This window comes from Eucalyptus grandis, chromosome 2 (assembly GCF_016545825.1).
Source record: "Eucalyptus grandis isolate ANBG69807.140 chromosome 2, ASM1654582v1, whole genome shotgun sequence".
NCBI lineage: Eukaryota > Viridiplantae > Streptophyta > Magnoliopsida > Myrtales > Myrtaceae > Eucalyptus > Eucalyptus grandis.
Window position 1 is genome coordinate 37,897,353 of NC_052613.1, and position 15,918 is coordinate 37,913,270.

At 36.8% G+C, this 15,918-nt stretch overlaps 1 protein-coding gene across 1 annotated transcript; it reads right to left on the reverse strand.

Moving 5' to 3' along the window:
- Positions 1–11,458: 11,458 nt before the first annotated feature.
- On the reverse strand, positions 11,459–12,174 carry LOC120290182 (stress-response A/B barrel domain-containing protein HS1-like). The gene is made up of 2 exons (XM_039305924.1): positions 12,007–12,174; positions 11,459–11,830 (listed from the first exon to the last, which is right to left on the reverse strand). The coding sequence occupies exons 1-2, from the start codon at positions 12,144–12,146 to the stop codon at positions 11,644–11,646; spliced, it is 327 nt and encodes a 108-aa protein (XP_039161858.1). The 5' UTR covers positions 12,147–12,174; the 3' UTR covers positions 11,459–11,643.
- Between the last annotated feature and the right edge of the window lie 3,744 nt (positions 12,175–15,918).

Sequence of the window (15,918 nt, forward strand, 5' to 3'; positions counted from 1 at the left end):
CAGTTAAAAGAAGTTTAAAATGCCATATATCATTTCAAAAAAGACTGACAACACCATACGAAGATGCTTTTTGGCCATGATAACACAGCGTTGATGTGTTGGATATTTCAGCAGTTTTGAAATATTTATTAGAAATTATTATCGTCATGAAAGTCATCATTTTTGTAACGGTTTTTTCAACGGTCATATAACGGCTTTCTAATGGTTGTATAACGGTCGTCTAACGACTTTATAACTTTTGATTTATTACTTCATAAACTCTTCATTATTTTATCATGGTCATCTTTTTAATTAGCAATTGATTTATGATGATCTCCCGACGACTCTCTCTTTTCCTTGTTTAAATATAAATTAAACTTCAAACCACAATCTTAGTAGATACAACATGTTCTCACATCTGTCATTTTCTTTTTGCTGGGTTATACACAAAAGTTGTTCTATTTCCTTCTAATATTTAGTGCGGAGTACAGAAGAAGGTCTGTTGTATCTTAGGAGGATAGCCGTTGAAGCCTTACACACTGAGTTACGTACTCCGAGGGACGGAATTATCCTTAAGGACAGTGTTTGCATGCCTCAGACATTTCTTTTTATTTTCTAATCATTTATAATATATTTTCAATAATTATTATTATTTTATGTATTCTAATTTTTTTCCAACAATCTTAAGGATAATTGCCTTATACCTTTCAAAATTGGAACTGCCGGTGCTTCCATCGACCTTGGAATTAAACAAGGATTTGGAAATGGTGAAGGACAAGTATCACATATTCTTGGGTGGTTTGTCATGGGACAGTATCAAGCAATAACACAAAATAGCTTTTGGTCGTTTTGGTAAGTTTATTGAGTTTCAAGTAAGTCGTTTTTTGGAAACTCTAAATTAATGCTTGAAGAACGTAATTGCCATTTTGGTGTGCTGTTTCCACATTTCGAGGAATCATCATCACGTAGGTCGAGATCCTTTCATTCTAATATTTGAAATTTGGCGTCACGAGCTTGTGTGTTCTCTTTAGATTTGATTTGATCTTGTTAGATATATTCCATGAATGTGTGCTCTTATACTTTTACGGAAGATGCTTACAAATTTTCCAATTACCTATATAGAAAATCTTTTAAAATGGCATAGTGATTCCATGTGGCTACTTAAAAAGAAATAGAAAAGGAAAACCATAAAAGAAATAGAAAATCAGGCTAATATTTCTTTTATATATATTTATTTTATTTTGGGGCTTCAATACCTATACTTGTTTTCCAATAGTAAGTCAAACGTGTGTATGCATTTTCTCTCTCAAGTTCGTGATTATTTTAATAATCATCCATATATGATTGGAAATTGGGGTGCTCCTCTATTACTCAAAATATTTCCATTTGTCCTTAATTCTTCCTATTCTCTTGGTAAGATTTGTTTAATGTACATTCATGAAGCCAATTTATAACTGTTTTTATCTGCTATTTAATTTGTCTTTGGCTCCATCTCTACAAAATCTTATCGAGCCTGTTCATGTTGGATCAGGTTATATATAATTGTTTTCAGCGAAACAATGGATGCTGTCAAGTGGGATTTTTGTGTTTTACCACTAAAATTACGCGCTTTTTACCTTATATTATTGTGCTTATAAATTTTGAAAATAGGTGTCATTTGACTTTGGAATAAAATTCTATAGTATTCCTCACAGTGTTGTCCCGTCATTCTTGGGAATATACTAGAGTGCATACAATCATTAGTCAGTTGGTGATGTCCATGCCAACATGCTCAAGTAAGTGTAGACACGAGTTTGTGTTGGTATTTGATAGCATATCTTTATTCATGCTTGCTTGGGAGTGCAGCGTGGGCCTCTATCTATGTATATGCTCATACATGTGTTGGTATTTGCTACATGACAATGTGTATGTTTGATAAATACATGAAGATGTGATAATTCTCTCTCGTCCACACACATATAGAACTTCTCTAGCATTAGAATGGTAGCAAATTATTGCCTTCTTGACGACGTGGAATTATGCTTAATAGAAAGAGAAGGGAATGGAGACCCAATTTAGCAAGCATAAGCTGAGAGAATAATTGGGCAACGGCTATTCAATTGATTAATGATATACCCCAATATTTTCCATTCATTACTTTTCTGGCTAAATTAGCGTGATCGGCATTTAGTGAGTTTGCATCCTGCCTTTTGTGATATTTTTTATATTTCAAAAGTTAGTCATTTAAATGTTGCTTAAAGAGTTAAAGTCTACTTTGAGTTTTACATGTGTAAAACATTGTTGGCATTATATTTATGACTACTAAAGTTTTAGTCCAAACATTTTTTTTTTGTCAAAATTGTCATGATCCTATTCCTAAATTTATTAGATTCTCACTTATGTTTGAAACAATCAAAGAAGTTTATATTTTATAATAGCCACAAATTTATGGGTTAAAGATTATAATGTCTCTTTTGCAATGATCTAATTTTCCACGCACAACTTTTGACAAATTTATTAAATAGTATTTTATTGCATAATTAAATTGATTACATGTTTTATATTGAGTATGCATTGTTGAGACATTTTTGGTGATTCATATATAACCTTAGAGGAAGTCTTACAATTATTTTGTGAAATTGTTAATTCATTTTAGATTTCTGCTAACCTCTGAGTTTTGGTTAATATTTTTGGAGCAACATGTATTATTGACAGCAGTAAAAAAAAAAATGTGGGGGGAAATGATAATCCTGTTAACCAAAATTTGACTTGGTTGAAGCAGATAATCTGATGATGTAATTACTGTAATCATTTTCCAAGCCAATATTTTGGCAAATGGAAAGGAATTGGTGGTAGACTCAAGTGCTATTAGGCATATATGTGTAAACAAAATGCCTTATCCTCCTAAGTTCCAATGGGGTGAATGAGAAGAAAATATTTATTGTTCTTTGGTAAATTGAGAACTATTCAAGTTCTTAAGAAAAAAAAAATTCTTCTCAAACTCATATATGAAAATGAGGCCGAGTAGTTGAGAAACTCTTAGTACATATTCCTTTGGGAAAATGACACATTTTCTGTTTATACATCATGATTGCCAAGAGGCAATAGCCGTTCAAAGATAAAATTTTCAATGGTAAAAATTGACGCGTCCGATTGAGGGATGACGTGGTAAAGCATCTGCTTAATGATGGAAGTATGTCCATTAACTATATGAAGTCAGAAATTGATTTTGGCCAATCCTCTTACTATACATCGAGGGGAATGGGACAAGCCAATTGAAGAAAATCAATAATGATAGTAACCCAACCTATGTGATTGGCGATCCCATGAATCAGGTTCATATGGGTAATAACAAGTCATTTGTTGATCTAATGCACTATTAAAAATTATTGTCCATCCTAAAATGACAATAGTGCAAAACTGTAAGGAAAAAGAAGTTGGGCTAAGCTCTTAATGAAATTTCATAGCCATTAGGTGGTGTATTAAACTGCAGAATACACTGGATGGAATCACCTATATAAGTGTGGAGTAGAGCCACTCCTATGAGAATTTTTGGCGAAAATCTCTAAAGCACTTACGAATAAACCAAGCACGCGCATGGCCTATTAGCGCAAAACCGCGTTGAACAACAAAGTTTGTGGGAGTGTAATGTGATTGATGAAAATTATAATTCACAAAAATAAATTCTTGATTTATAGAAGTTTCAAATTTTACCAATGATTTCGAAAATTATAGTACATTCTTTCTAGAGTTGGTTCATAGCCTAACAAGCACCAATTCTGATGCGTTACTCTCCAATAACCTAGCATTATTCTATTTTCTTGTCAAACTTTCTGAAATATGTGAGGGATTGTTGGATATTTCAGTAGTTTTGAAATATTTATTTGAAATTATGATCGTCATGAAAGTCATCATTTTTGTAAGGGCTTTTTCAACGATCATGTAACCGTTTTTTAATGATTGTATAACGGTCATTTAACGGCTTTATAACTTTTGATTTATTACTTCATAAACTCGTCATTGTTTTATAACGGTCATATATTTAATTACCAATTGATTTATGATGATCTCCTACTCTCTTTTCCTTGTTTAAATATAAATTAAACTTCAAAAACCACAATCTTAGTAGATACAACATGTTATCACATCTTTTCTTTTCTTTTTGCTGGGTTATACACAAAAGTTGTTATGTTTCCTTCTAATATTCAGTGCGGAGTATAGAAGAAGGTCTGTTGTATCTTGGGAGGATAGTCGCTGAAACCTTACGCACTGAGTTACGTACTCCGAGGGGCGGAATTATTCTTAAGGGCAGTATTTGCACACCTCAGACATTTCTTTTTATTTTTTAATCTTTTATAATGTATTTCCAATAATTATTATTATTTTATGTATTCTAATACTTTTTCCAACATGATGTAGCAGTAATCCCCAATGATAAATATATGTGGTCACAAATCAAGCAACTTGGAGCTTATCAAATACATATGATTAATATGTGGCAAGTTCTTAAAGAGTCGAAACCGTACCATCTCTTCACATAGAGGGTCAAGGTTACAACTTCAGGTGCTTTCAGATCATTTTAAATTCAGGAAATGAACCATTACATCCACACCCGTATGTGCAAGGTTAGGAGACTAAACGGAACCTGAAACTTTAGTGTGTGAGTTTCTTGCATCTGACCTTAAAGCCTGGCATTCCAAAAATTTCCTTGCTTTACGCTTCTTAATACCATCTCTAAACAGAACACTTGCAACAGGTTGGATTTCTCTGAATGTAGAAGCTTGCTGCTTGCTTCTCTCCATTTCTTTCCTCTTCAAATATTTCACTGCCTTTGCCTGAACTGTACATACCACGATGAGTCAAACTACAGCATGACTATGCTTAGCATTCCATTCACTGCAAAGAGCTTATTAAAATGCAGTTGACGGTACTCACCAATCAAATAACTGCTAGTAATCCCAAGTCAAGATTGAGAGAAGTCCCAAAAATTCTGATGGTAATATCCAAGACAAACTTACATGGAGAGTTTAATCAGCAGAATTTCACATCCAACACTCCATACGGTCAAATATTTCCCTAGACACACTGATTTTTCTGATTCATGCTTCACATTGATAAACATCACTGCTAAAGATGGTGAAATCTGCTAAAGAGGGAACATATGACTCCGCAAATATTGACCAGCAAATTGCATGTGCAGCAGCACCATCAAGCTATTGCATGGTTAACTCAAAATTGGGAAGTGTTTCAATCCAAGTGCTAAAGTATGCCCAAGATCTGGCTACCTACAATTTTTGTTTTCAACGAAAAGAACAATTTTGCATGTTGAGAATCAGAATTGATCAAAAAAGTTAAGGAACTAAACTAGATAATGCTGTGTAAAATTTTTAAAAACGATGTTGTCTTATTGGTCAAGAAAGGACATCATTAAATAATACAACCAGGGTACTTCTTCATCATCACATCTAATTTCAGGTTCATTTTCTTAGCCATCATCACTTCTGTGAGGCAAGGGATACATTTATCCCTACTGGCAAAAGTTGGAAAAGGTAAAAGGAATAGGCTCAACAGCTGTCTCTGTTCATCTATATTAGTTTGTCTAATAGATTCCATGAAAAATGAAATTTCCACTCAAAGCTCTGTAGTCTTTAAATACAGCAGAATGAGGACAGTTGATTTCTTCCATTCCCACGACCATTCTCCATAAGCGCTCAGTGCTAAGAATACTTACATACAGACTTGATCAAATGGAGCAACTTAAATGATGCATCCAAAAATAATGTAACTTCACTAAAACATTTTCCAGGAAGAACTAAAGATATTATGAGTTTGAACCAACATGGTCGATTGTCACTGAAGCATCATGCCCCTAAAGTGCATCATAAAAGAAAATTGAGCGAATTCTTTTATGGACTATATCCTTTCAGTAGCAGTGTAAAGTACTATATCAAAGAGAGAACATTCATGGACCACTGGTATGATAGAGGCAGGACAAGCGGTAGAGATAAGATCAGATTAAAATTGATAAGACTAACGCTTTACTATACAACATACCACTGCATGAACCAGTGGATGCAATAACAACGTCCTTGAGACTTGCTATACTCCGGACATCTCCAGTGAAATTTTCTAAGCCAGAAGTGTCACACCTCCGTAGACATAGAAGGGCATTTTCACATGCCTGATTGGCAAGGAGAGAAAAACCAAAATCATAGTGAAGACTGCATGCTATAATTTCGGAAGCATCGAAAGCAAAATGGTCCACATGCATATAAGTTAGACATGCCCCTTTTAAAGCGGAAAGTCCAAAAAAACACTGGACTGTAAAAAAATAAAAGACTGGCATGACAAAAGTAAGGAAACTGCTACCGGCTGTGCATTATCAAGTATAATAGACATTAAAGAGCTACAGTACATAGTCCCGCGTTCTTGTTGACTGTCCTAGTTTGGATTGTCAATGCTTAGCAAAGGGAAACTGCAGCAAGCAATTTGTCAATGCAGACACTATACATTCATAACTAACTTCTATACGCAACGATGCTTCCTAAGTATGCCGCAAAATATAGTTTCATTATGGATGGAGTTCTCTTAAGGAAGTCCGAAGTAGTCGTCTTGATCCACCACTTCCTATACAGCGGCTTACTTGACGAGTCAAATAGAACTTGATGCACAAACCAATGAATCTGGTCGATAAGATACAACAGCATTGGAATACTAATATCAGCTTGAAGATGCATAGTTCCAAATCTAGTCATCCAAACTGCTACCAACCTAGACTTGGAAAGAAGATATCAACACCCATCCCCACCCCCCCCGCCCCCTTCTCCCAAGGGCGGTGTATGGCATTGAAGAAATGCACATTGCTTCATTTTCCGCTCAGTATTACATTGAAAACTTTCGCAGGTCATTGGGACTATTGCAGCAATAGTATGCTACCTTCGTGGCAATGGGATAAAACCATTGTCGAGCGCATCCTTAGCGAAGTTCCCCATTCGGTATGACCGACTTGTAGCCATTGATGAACTCCAGATTTGTTCTCCCGAAAAACGAGCGCTTCGTACCTCAGCGCCATGCAACTCTGATAAGAAAAGACAAACCAAACTCAAAAGGGCAAAAAAAAAAAAAAAGGCCTGTCAAAGACTGCACCCAAGGCTATCCCAAGGCTATAGGAACGCGATGAGCATTCGACTAAGGAAGCCTCTATATCATCCAAAATTCATCAAGGATTTGGCTTCAATGTCGTCGAATGGTCGTGACAGGAAAAAGAAGAAAGCGATGACATAAATCAGCTCATCAGTTCGTCGTCCAGAAACATCCACAGAGCAACTCGTAGGTCCCTCTTTCAGGTTTCTTTATTCATGAATAACAGAAAGAGGGACACGTCCCTGGAACTCACCTCGAAATCGCCAACGACGGCAAAAGCTCGAACGAGGAACTCGAGGACCGAAAGCACGTGGACGACGTCCTCTTCCACGATGTCGCGAAGCATCCAAAGAGCCTCGGATCTCAGGAACCGCTCTAGGCTCGATCGCACACGAACCGCCGAGCTCGCGTCCTTGGAGACCAGCGAGGTCCGGAGAACGCCGTGGGTCGCGTCGTAGAACCTGCGAATGGCGACGGAAGTTGCGGTTTCGACAGGAACGAGACGCCGGCGGCGGGCGAGCGTGCGTGCGTGCATCGGCGTCGTGAATCGAGCGCCGGAGCGAACCTTCTGAGTTCGATGAGGGAGAGGAAGAGGAGGCTTCCGGCGACGAGAGCGCGTCCGCCATTGTCGAGATCGCGAAGGGAGCTGCTTCCGTCGATGGCGCCACTTCCTCACTCTCCCTCTCCTCCTTGTGCCTTGTGGAGAAACGCGAGAGTTTGACTGAAAATAATGGTGGGCCCGGTTCCACGTGGAGCCAAGCGTCGCTTCCTGATTGGGGTGGCGCACGATTACTTGACTCCACTACTCGACCTCCAAGAAGTTTCTGTCGATCAAACTGTCCCATACTACACTCGATCATTTTTTTGCTGTCAACAGACTGTTGGGAAAGATCGGCTGGTGATTTAACGAAATTTGAAAAGTAGTTGTTTTGCAAAGAGTCAATGACAAATGAATTTACTGAACAAATAAAACTAGGTCCAACTTTAATTGGCAGATGATATGAAAAATTTTCGTTCGAGATGATAAAGCGTTCGAACAATGAGGTGATTCCACAAGGAGATGAAGACTCTAGCTAAAGGCCAGGCGGAAAGACTTAAAAGGACCTGAAACAAAAGATACGGACCAGGAATAAATTTCATAGGTGGCCACATAACAAGAGTTAGCAACATTTGAGACCTTACTACTTAATCATAAAATCAATTTAGTCAAGTCTTAATATTTGTTGGTATTTCGTAGCGTGGCTATTTCATCAAAGCTATGCATTGGAACACAAAATTCGCCATATTACATGAAGAAAATAAGAAGATTTCGCCAATATAACTTTTCAAACCATATCGATTACATTAAGATTAACCAACACTACAATACAATAGAGTTCAAGTTACTACTCTCACACGATAAAACTTTTATTTAAGCATGGCATCAGCAGAACATAGTATGATTTGATTAGGTTTAAGCGCGAACAGTGGTCGGCTTGAAGTCGACCACAAGGACCTTCTCCAACCGGGGGAGGAACCGCTTTGAGAACTCTGACATGGGCTGGATGAGGTAAGTACTCTGCTATTCCCTCTGTGCTCTGAACACGAGTGAAGCCTTGATGGAGGTTCTCAATGCTTACATCCCTTCCCTTGTAACATTAACCCCAGAAATGATCACACAACATCATTTAGCTCAGCGACAGAGAGAGAGAGAGAGAGAGACCAGTGGAAAGATTTCATGGGAGGGACGAGACTGACGAGATTGGCGAAGCCCTTGATGAGTTCTTCAATTTGGTCGGCGACCGCCTCTCTCTCTCTCTCTCTCCTGGAGCTCTCCAATCTCCCTCCCTTTTTACTCGTCCAGATTTCTCTGTCTCTCAAGATAATTCCTCAGCCGCAATTGTTGACAAATGGGTCAACAAGTTGCAATAAAATAATAGCAAGTTGAGATATTTGGTGTGGAATGTTGGTGAATGTGCCGACTTTTTTTTTTTAGTCAGTCCTACTCTATTTCTACTCTACACTCACTCTCATTTGCCCTACCTTTAGCAGGGCGTGGGAGTCGAAACTCACTCCTAAAACGTACGCGTCCCCACCCCATTCCTCCTTGAGAATGTGGAGATTTGAACCTCTCATTTCCCCTTTCCATGTTGGAAGGGTGGCCACTGGGGTTACACCCTAAAAATGGGGGCTCTTGCCTCTTGTGTGTGTACGTGTATGTAGTGGTGTGGAGTGCGTGCGTGAGGTGTGTGGGTGTATGTAGGGGTCTTGAGTGTGTTGAGTAGATTGTGCTACGTATGCATGTGAGTGTGATAGGAGTTGCGTAGAATTATATTTATATTTACCAGTTCTTTGTTTTCCTCCATTTTCTCAAGTTTTCTCTATACTTCATTTGTCACCTGACGGTCTCCTATTTATACTTGGGCGTGTTACTTTTCACCACTTCCATGTCTGCACGCTTCCTTCTTTTGAACTATCCAAATGAAATTTCTGGAAAGTCGAAAACAAACGACGATGAGTCCTTTCCGTCTCACGTCACTTCACAGCTTCGTCGTCATGGGTGACTCAATTGAAATTTCGTCACGTGAGTTGCCATCGATGTTCTTTTGGAGCATGGTTTGATCAGATCGATTCGAAAAGGTATGTTTCAATTCATTGGTGGCGATCAATTGGCATTCGAATTGCTTCTTAAATATATTTCTAGAAGAAGTGTTTCGTCTGAACTAATACAAAAACAAACATCGCATCAAAGAAACTTATCATTATGGATTGGAGAGCGAGGTGAGAAAAATTAGAAACCCCTTAACTCAAGAGAGTGAGATGTAAAAACTTTGCATGAAGTAGGGATGTCAAATTGTTATGCATTGTGCCTGGCCAGCTCGAATTAAGGCACCACCTTGTGCTAGGCTGGGTTGATACATCGCATCGATCCTCCACATCACGACATAAGGCACGTGCTGGGCCAAGCCCATTGTTTCAAATTTATTTTAGCCCAAAGGGTAATTGTTCGATCTCAATTGGCCATGAAAAAATCCAATATCTTCATCTGGGAAGATTGTCAAAAGGAAATCCAAGCCAAAACAGTGACTTATGAACCAAATATGATTCCATATCATTAATTCTTCGACATGAGACTTTTTTAATACAACTGACAAATGCATCTCAACAAGTCACTCCAAAAAAATTCTTGCAATGTACCTAGAAATGACCTCAATTTGGCATGCCGAGATATCCGAGGCTTGCATGAACCAAAATCTTTCCCTTCTCTCTCACGATTTCACCTCTTTCCTTCTTTTCTTATTCATTTTTGGGGTTTATGCTAAGATGCGGAGATGTTCGACATTGGCGGCTCTAATTGCCGCTCACCCACGCCTGCCTGGCTTTAAAACGGGTCATGCACCTCAAGGTCGTGCGAAATTTATTTACAAGATGACGTGAAATCCAAGACATATACGAGGATTAACTCCAAATGGAAAGGCTTTCTTATTGCAATGAGTTGTTAAAATAGATGTTCTATAACGGTCATTTCAATCATCAATCTTTTACTTGTTAATTTAGTTTTAAACATTTTAATGATTTACCAATGTAATCCTTGAATGATTTTGGTTGGGAAATTGCTCGTGTATTTTTTTTTGGTAAAGGTAAGATTAAAAAGGATAGAGGTGCTCGTGTATGTTGGTTGGCGCAAATGCAAACAATTTTTGTATTTTTAAAAAATTTCTGAATTTTTCTTCTTTTTTTATCTTTTTTTTTTTTTTTTTTTGGCCTATGATCGGTAGCCGATGACTGGCCACAAGTGAGGACCAGTGAGGGTCACTATTGCAGCTTAAGTGAGGGCCGCCTTCACCTAGGTCACGGGGGTTGCACTCTTGTAGGTTGCGAGAGTCAATTCTCACCAAACTTGACGAGGGTCGTGCCCTTTTTGGCCTCCCCTGTGGCTAGACACTAGCCATAGCTAAGTACTTTGAAAAAGAAAAAGGAAAGAAAAGGAAAAAAAATCAGAAAAATATGTAAAAAAGAAGAAGAAATTATCCATGTTAACACCGGTCACGTTATGTAACATATTTAGTGTTTATTTAAGCTATTTTTAATTAAAATTGGCCAAAAGAACTTTATTGACAAATTGTCAATAAAATTTATGACTAAATTGGCACGACTAAATTGGCACAACTAAAATGTTTAATACTTAATTTACCTACAGTACAATAGGTTTAGGATTGCTTTTACAATTATTTCTAGTAATGTCTGATTGTACCAATTGAGTAAGATTTATGAGTGATCTGACTGAATGCATCAACGTTAGCAAGAACTCCATGTAAACCTAAAGAAAAATCAAAACACAATAGTGCAATGAATGGACAGGCCACGGTTGTACTCATGGATGTGAATTTAGATGTAGTGCTATTTCTAACATGTTATTTGCAAAGACAAAAGTCTTTAGAGTCTGAATCATATTAATCACCTTATTCGAGATAAGGGCACCTCGATCTTTAATTTAGTCATACATAAAAAAAACCTTTTATTCGAACACAACATTGGCCGATATCGCAGTAAGAAGGCGATTCAGGTACAGACGGTCGGCTCATAGGTGATTGCGATGACCTTATCCAGATGGGGACGGGTTTGTTTCGAGAATTCGGTGTGAATAGGATGATCCGCGTACTCTGCCAATCCCTCAGCGCTCTCAAACGTTACTTCGAAGACGTGCGTGAAGCCCTGGTCCAAATTCATGATGCTCACGTTCTTTCCCCTAATTTCACGAGAGAAGTTTAACCCAAGATCAGGCATCTCAAACAAACTACTGATGAACATTCCATGGCAGATCACCAGGACATAGATATGCTCGACTGAGGGGGAACAGAGGGGAAAAAGCGCCAAGAAAGTGGGGAAAATGCAGAGAGATTAGACAGAGAGAGAGAAGGGTACATGTGCCAAGATTTCAAGGGTTCGATGAGGTTGACGAGATTGGCGTAATTCTTGAGGATTTCCTCGATTCGGGCAGGTGGGGTACCGTCTTTGAACTTGACAAGGTGGACGCGCCTCACCAATCCCTTCGCTTCCTCCATTGCTAGTTTCCTACTCCGCTGTTCAAAATTGCTGTTAAAGTGCTCGGGATCATCCCGTAATTTATAGTGGTCGTACAACACACCCGGTTTTTAGGGTAGTAATACGTTTACCCTAAAAAATTTTATTTTTTCACGTTGCCCACCAAACATTCAATTTTTGAAATATTTTTTTTTTTATAAAACCGTTTGTCCTCCATTATATGGCTATCAAAATGAACACTAAATACCTTTCAAGAGATCTCCTTTAAATCAGTGATATGGCTATCAAAATCGTGAGTATCAACATGCAATAGTTCGATAGGTTCATTTCCTATTCCTTCTATATGTCGTACGGTTAAAATCAAAACATATATATTTTTCCCTCAATTTCTATATAAAAAAGATTGAAAAATTGAGAAAATAAAGAGAAATTGGAATTGTATTTCTCCATTTTTTTTTCAAAAAAAAAAAAAAAGGTTGTGATTCTAAAAAGACCACTTCAATGAAATGTAATTTCATTCTCATTCCATCTTTTTTTAAAAGGGTATGGAGCAGAAATTTTAGTTAGAAGTAGTAAGAGTATAAATACATTAATTAAAGATTATGATGTAGGAAAAGAATCAAAACTTTATGAAATCCTGATCAAGAGGTGAGATTATCCTTGTACTAATCAAATTCATCTAATATATAAATTTTATTTTAATTAATATCATAATCATTGCAAAATTCTCAAGAAGCCACGTCATCAATTTATTATTCAAATGCCTTTACTTAATATACGTAGATATAGATAACACGAGTCAACAATATCTCATATGTTGAAAACATTTCACGTGATAGAATTCTTACACTTGCAATCGTTGATCCAAGCTAAGGTTTTCCTCTTTTATCTTAAGTAACTCTATATAGCTCTTTCTAGGTAACTCTATATAGCTCTTTCTAGCAATTAAGGTAGATTAGGTCGAGTCGAGTGCTTGATTTCAATTATCTAAGATGATGCTCCCATATGCTAGGCTTTCCTCTTTTATCTTAAGTTGCCCAATAAATCTTTTCGGCAACTAAAGCAGATTAGGTTGAGCCAAGTATTAGGGGGAGTATGGTTCCAGGATAGAACCTAAAATCTAAGAAGCGGATAAGTGGGAACCTATGGGTTCCAAGTTTCAAAGTATGCAGGGTAGATTTTCGATTCCAAAAAATAATGAGCCTATTTTAACGAGTAGATTTTAGGTTTTTAACCGGAGGAATCTAGAACTTGGAACTTGTAATCTAGAACTTGGAACAACTTTTAATGTTTTTAGTTTATGTCTTCACACGATCTTATAGTTTTCCATACCGTTTGATAATGAGTACATAATCTGAAAGTGCTAATCTGAGCTTCCATTTTATAATCGAGACTTTTGCTTTATTAATATTCAAATTTTTCGCATGTCTAAATATAAATTATAGTTAATGAATTGTAGCAGCAAGTTGTGATTATTAAATATTTTAATTCACTGCATTCGTTTAATTAATAATCTATGTGAAACCTAGGTAAACCCTATAACCCACCATGGAACCTATGATAGGGTAAGTTCTAGATTCTAGGGTATGCAAAATAGGTTTCAGGTTCCAAAAAATAAAGAACATGTTATAACGGGTAAATTCAAGATGGAACCTGTATGGAATTTGAAACTACTCATCCCCACTATCCACCTTTATCCCACTTCCCCATAGGATAATTTTATTTGGCTTATATCTCCCTTATATCTGACTTCATATTGTCTTGAGTAAGTGCCAAACGCAAGAACGCAAGATAGGATAAATTTTATCATATCTTGAATTTTATCCAGACCGCTAGACACAATCTAATAGGATAGTCATCTCTAACCGCTATAAAGAACGCACGAACTTCAATACGAACGGGGATGCAAGTTCTTCAACTCTAGAAAACGGGTGCAGGTGAGGAGCAAAGATTGAGAATGGCAGTCTATGTAAATGAATGGAGTCTTAAGCAGAATTGCTATGAACTTGATAGCATTCAGCAGAGACAAAAGGCTCTCGGTCTCCAAAATTGATTGGTGAAAATTTAAATTTGTAGTCCCCATGATCGCCCATCATGAGGGGATAGATATTAGATTCGGATGAAGGAACAAGCGTAGATGCCCATGACTTGACCCAACTCATTTGTTTCCCATACACCTAGTCTCGTTATTGGCCCTCGGATTCAAGCAATTCAAGTTCTCGGACCTCTTTGAAGGTGACAACCTGGAAAGGAAATGTGCGCATGGTGAAGGACCGACATTGTGTATTGGCCCAGACGATTCACCTAGCAAGGAACAATCTGCCTTTGTAATATTGGACTACATAAACAATAGCCGTTTGAAATTCAACTATTATGAACTTCAATCTATAACTCAGACTAACGACAGAAGTGTTAGAAATTTCAGCAGTTTTGAAATATTTATTAGAAATTATGATTGTCATGAAAGTCATCATTTTTGTAACGATTTTTTTTAATGGTCATATAACAGTTTTCTAATGATTGTATAACGGTTATCTAACAATTTTATAACTTTTGATTTATTGCTTCATAAACTCTTCATTATTTTATAACGGTCATATTTTTAATTACCAATTGATTTATGATGATCTCTTAACGGCTCTCTCTTTTCCTTGTTTAAATATAAATTAAACTTCAAACCACAATCTTAGTAGATGCAATATATTCTCACATCTTTCCTTTTCTTTTTGTTGGGTTATATACAAAAGTTGTTCCGTTTCCTTCTAATATTCAGTGCGAAGTATAGAGGAAGGTTTGTTGTATTTTGGGAGGATAGCCGCTGAAGCCTTACGCACCAAGTTTCGTACTCTGAGGGGCGAAATTATCTTTAAGGACAGTGTTTGCATGCCTCAAACATTTCTTTTTATTTTCTAATCTTTTGCAATGTATTTCCAATAATTATTATTATTTTATGTATTCTAATCCTTTTTCCAACAATCTTAAGGATAATTGCCTTATAGCTTTCAAAATTGGAATTACTGGTGCTTCCACCGACCTTGGAATTGAACAAGGATTTGGAGATGGTGAAGGACAAGTCTCACATATTCTTGGGTGGTTTGTCATGGGACAGTATCAAGCATTAGCACAAAATAGCTTTTGGTCATTTTGGTAAGGTTATTGAGTTTCAAGTAAAGTCGTTTTTTGGAAACTCTAAATTAATGCTTAAAGGGCATAATTGCCATTTTGGCGCGCTGTTTCCACATTTTGAAGAATCATCATCACGTAGGTCGAGATCCTTTCATTCTAATATTAAAATTTGGCGTCACTAGCTTGTGTGTTCTCTCTAGATTTGATTTGATCTTGTTAGACATATTCCATGAATGTGTGCTCTTATACTTTTACGGAAGATGCTTACAATTTTTCAAAATTACCTATGTAGAAAATCTTTAAATTTCTTACTTTTACCAACTATTCAATTTTTCCACATATTCCATGAATGTGGGCTCTGATTTGATCTTGTTAGACAACTATTCAATTGACTAATGATACACCCCAATATTTGTCATTATTTACTTTTCTGGCTAAATTAGCGTAATTGACAATTTAGTGAGTATGCTTTTGCATCCTGCCTTTTGTGATATTTTTATTTTTCACATTTCAATCATTTAAATGTTGCTTAAAGAGTTAAAGTCTACTTTTAGTTTTACATGTGTAAAACATTGCTGGCATTATATTTATGACTACTAAAGTTTTAGTCCAAACATTTTTCTTATTAAAATTGTCGTGATTCTATTTCTGAATTTATTAGATTCA

Excerpts from the sequence above, each read along its gene's own strand:
- LOC120290182 (XM_039305924.1), bottom strand. The coding sequence starts at position 12,146 with ATGGAGGAAGCGAAGGGATTGGTGAGGCGCGTCCACCTTGTCAAGTTC. Across the intron at positions 11,831-12,006 it reads CCCTTGAAATCTTGGCACAT|GGGAAAGAACGTGAGCATCA; the intron begins GTACCCTTCTCT and ends TCGTGAAATTAG.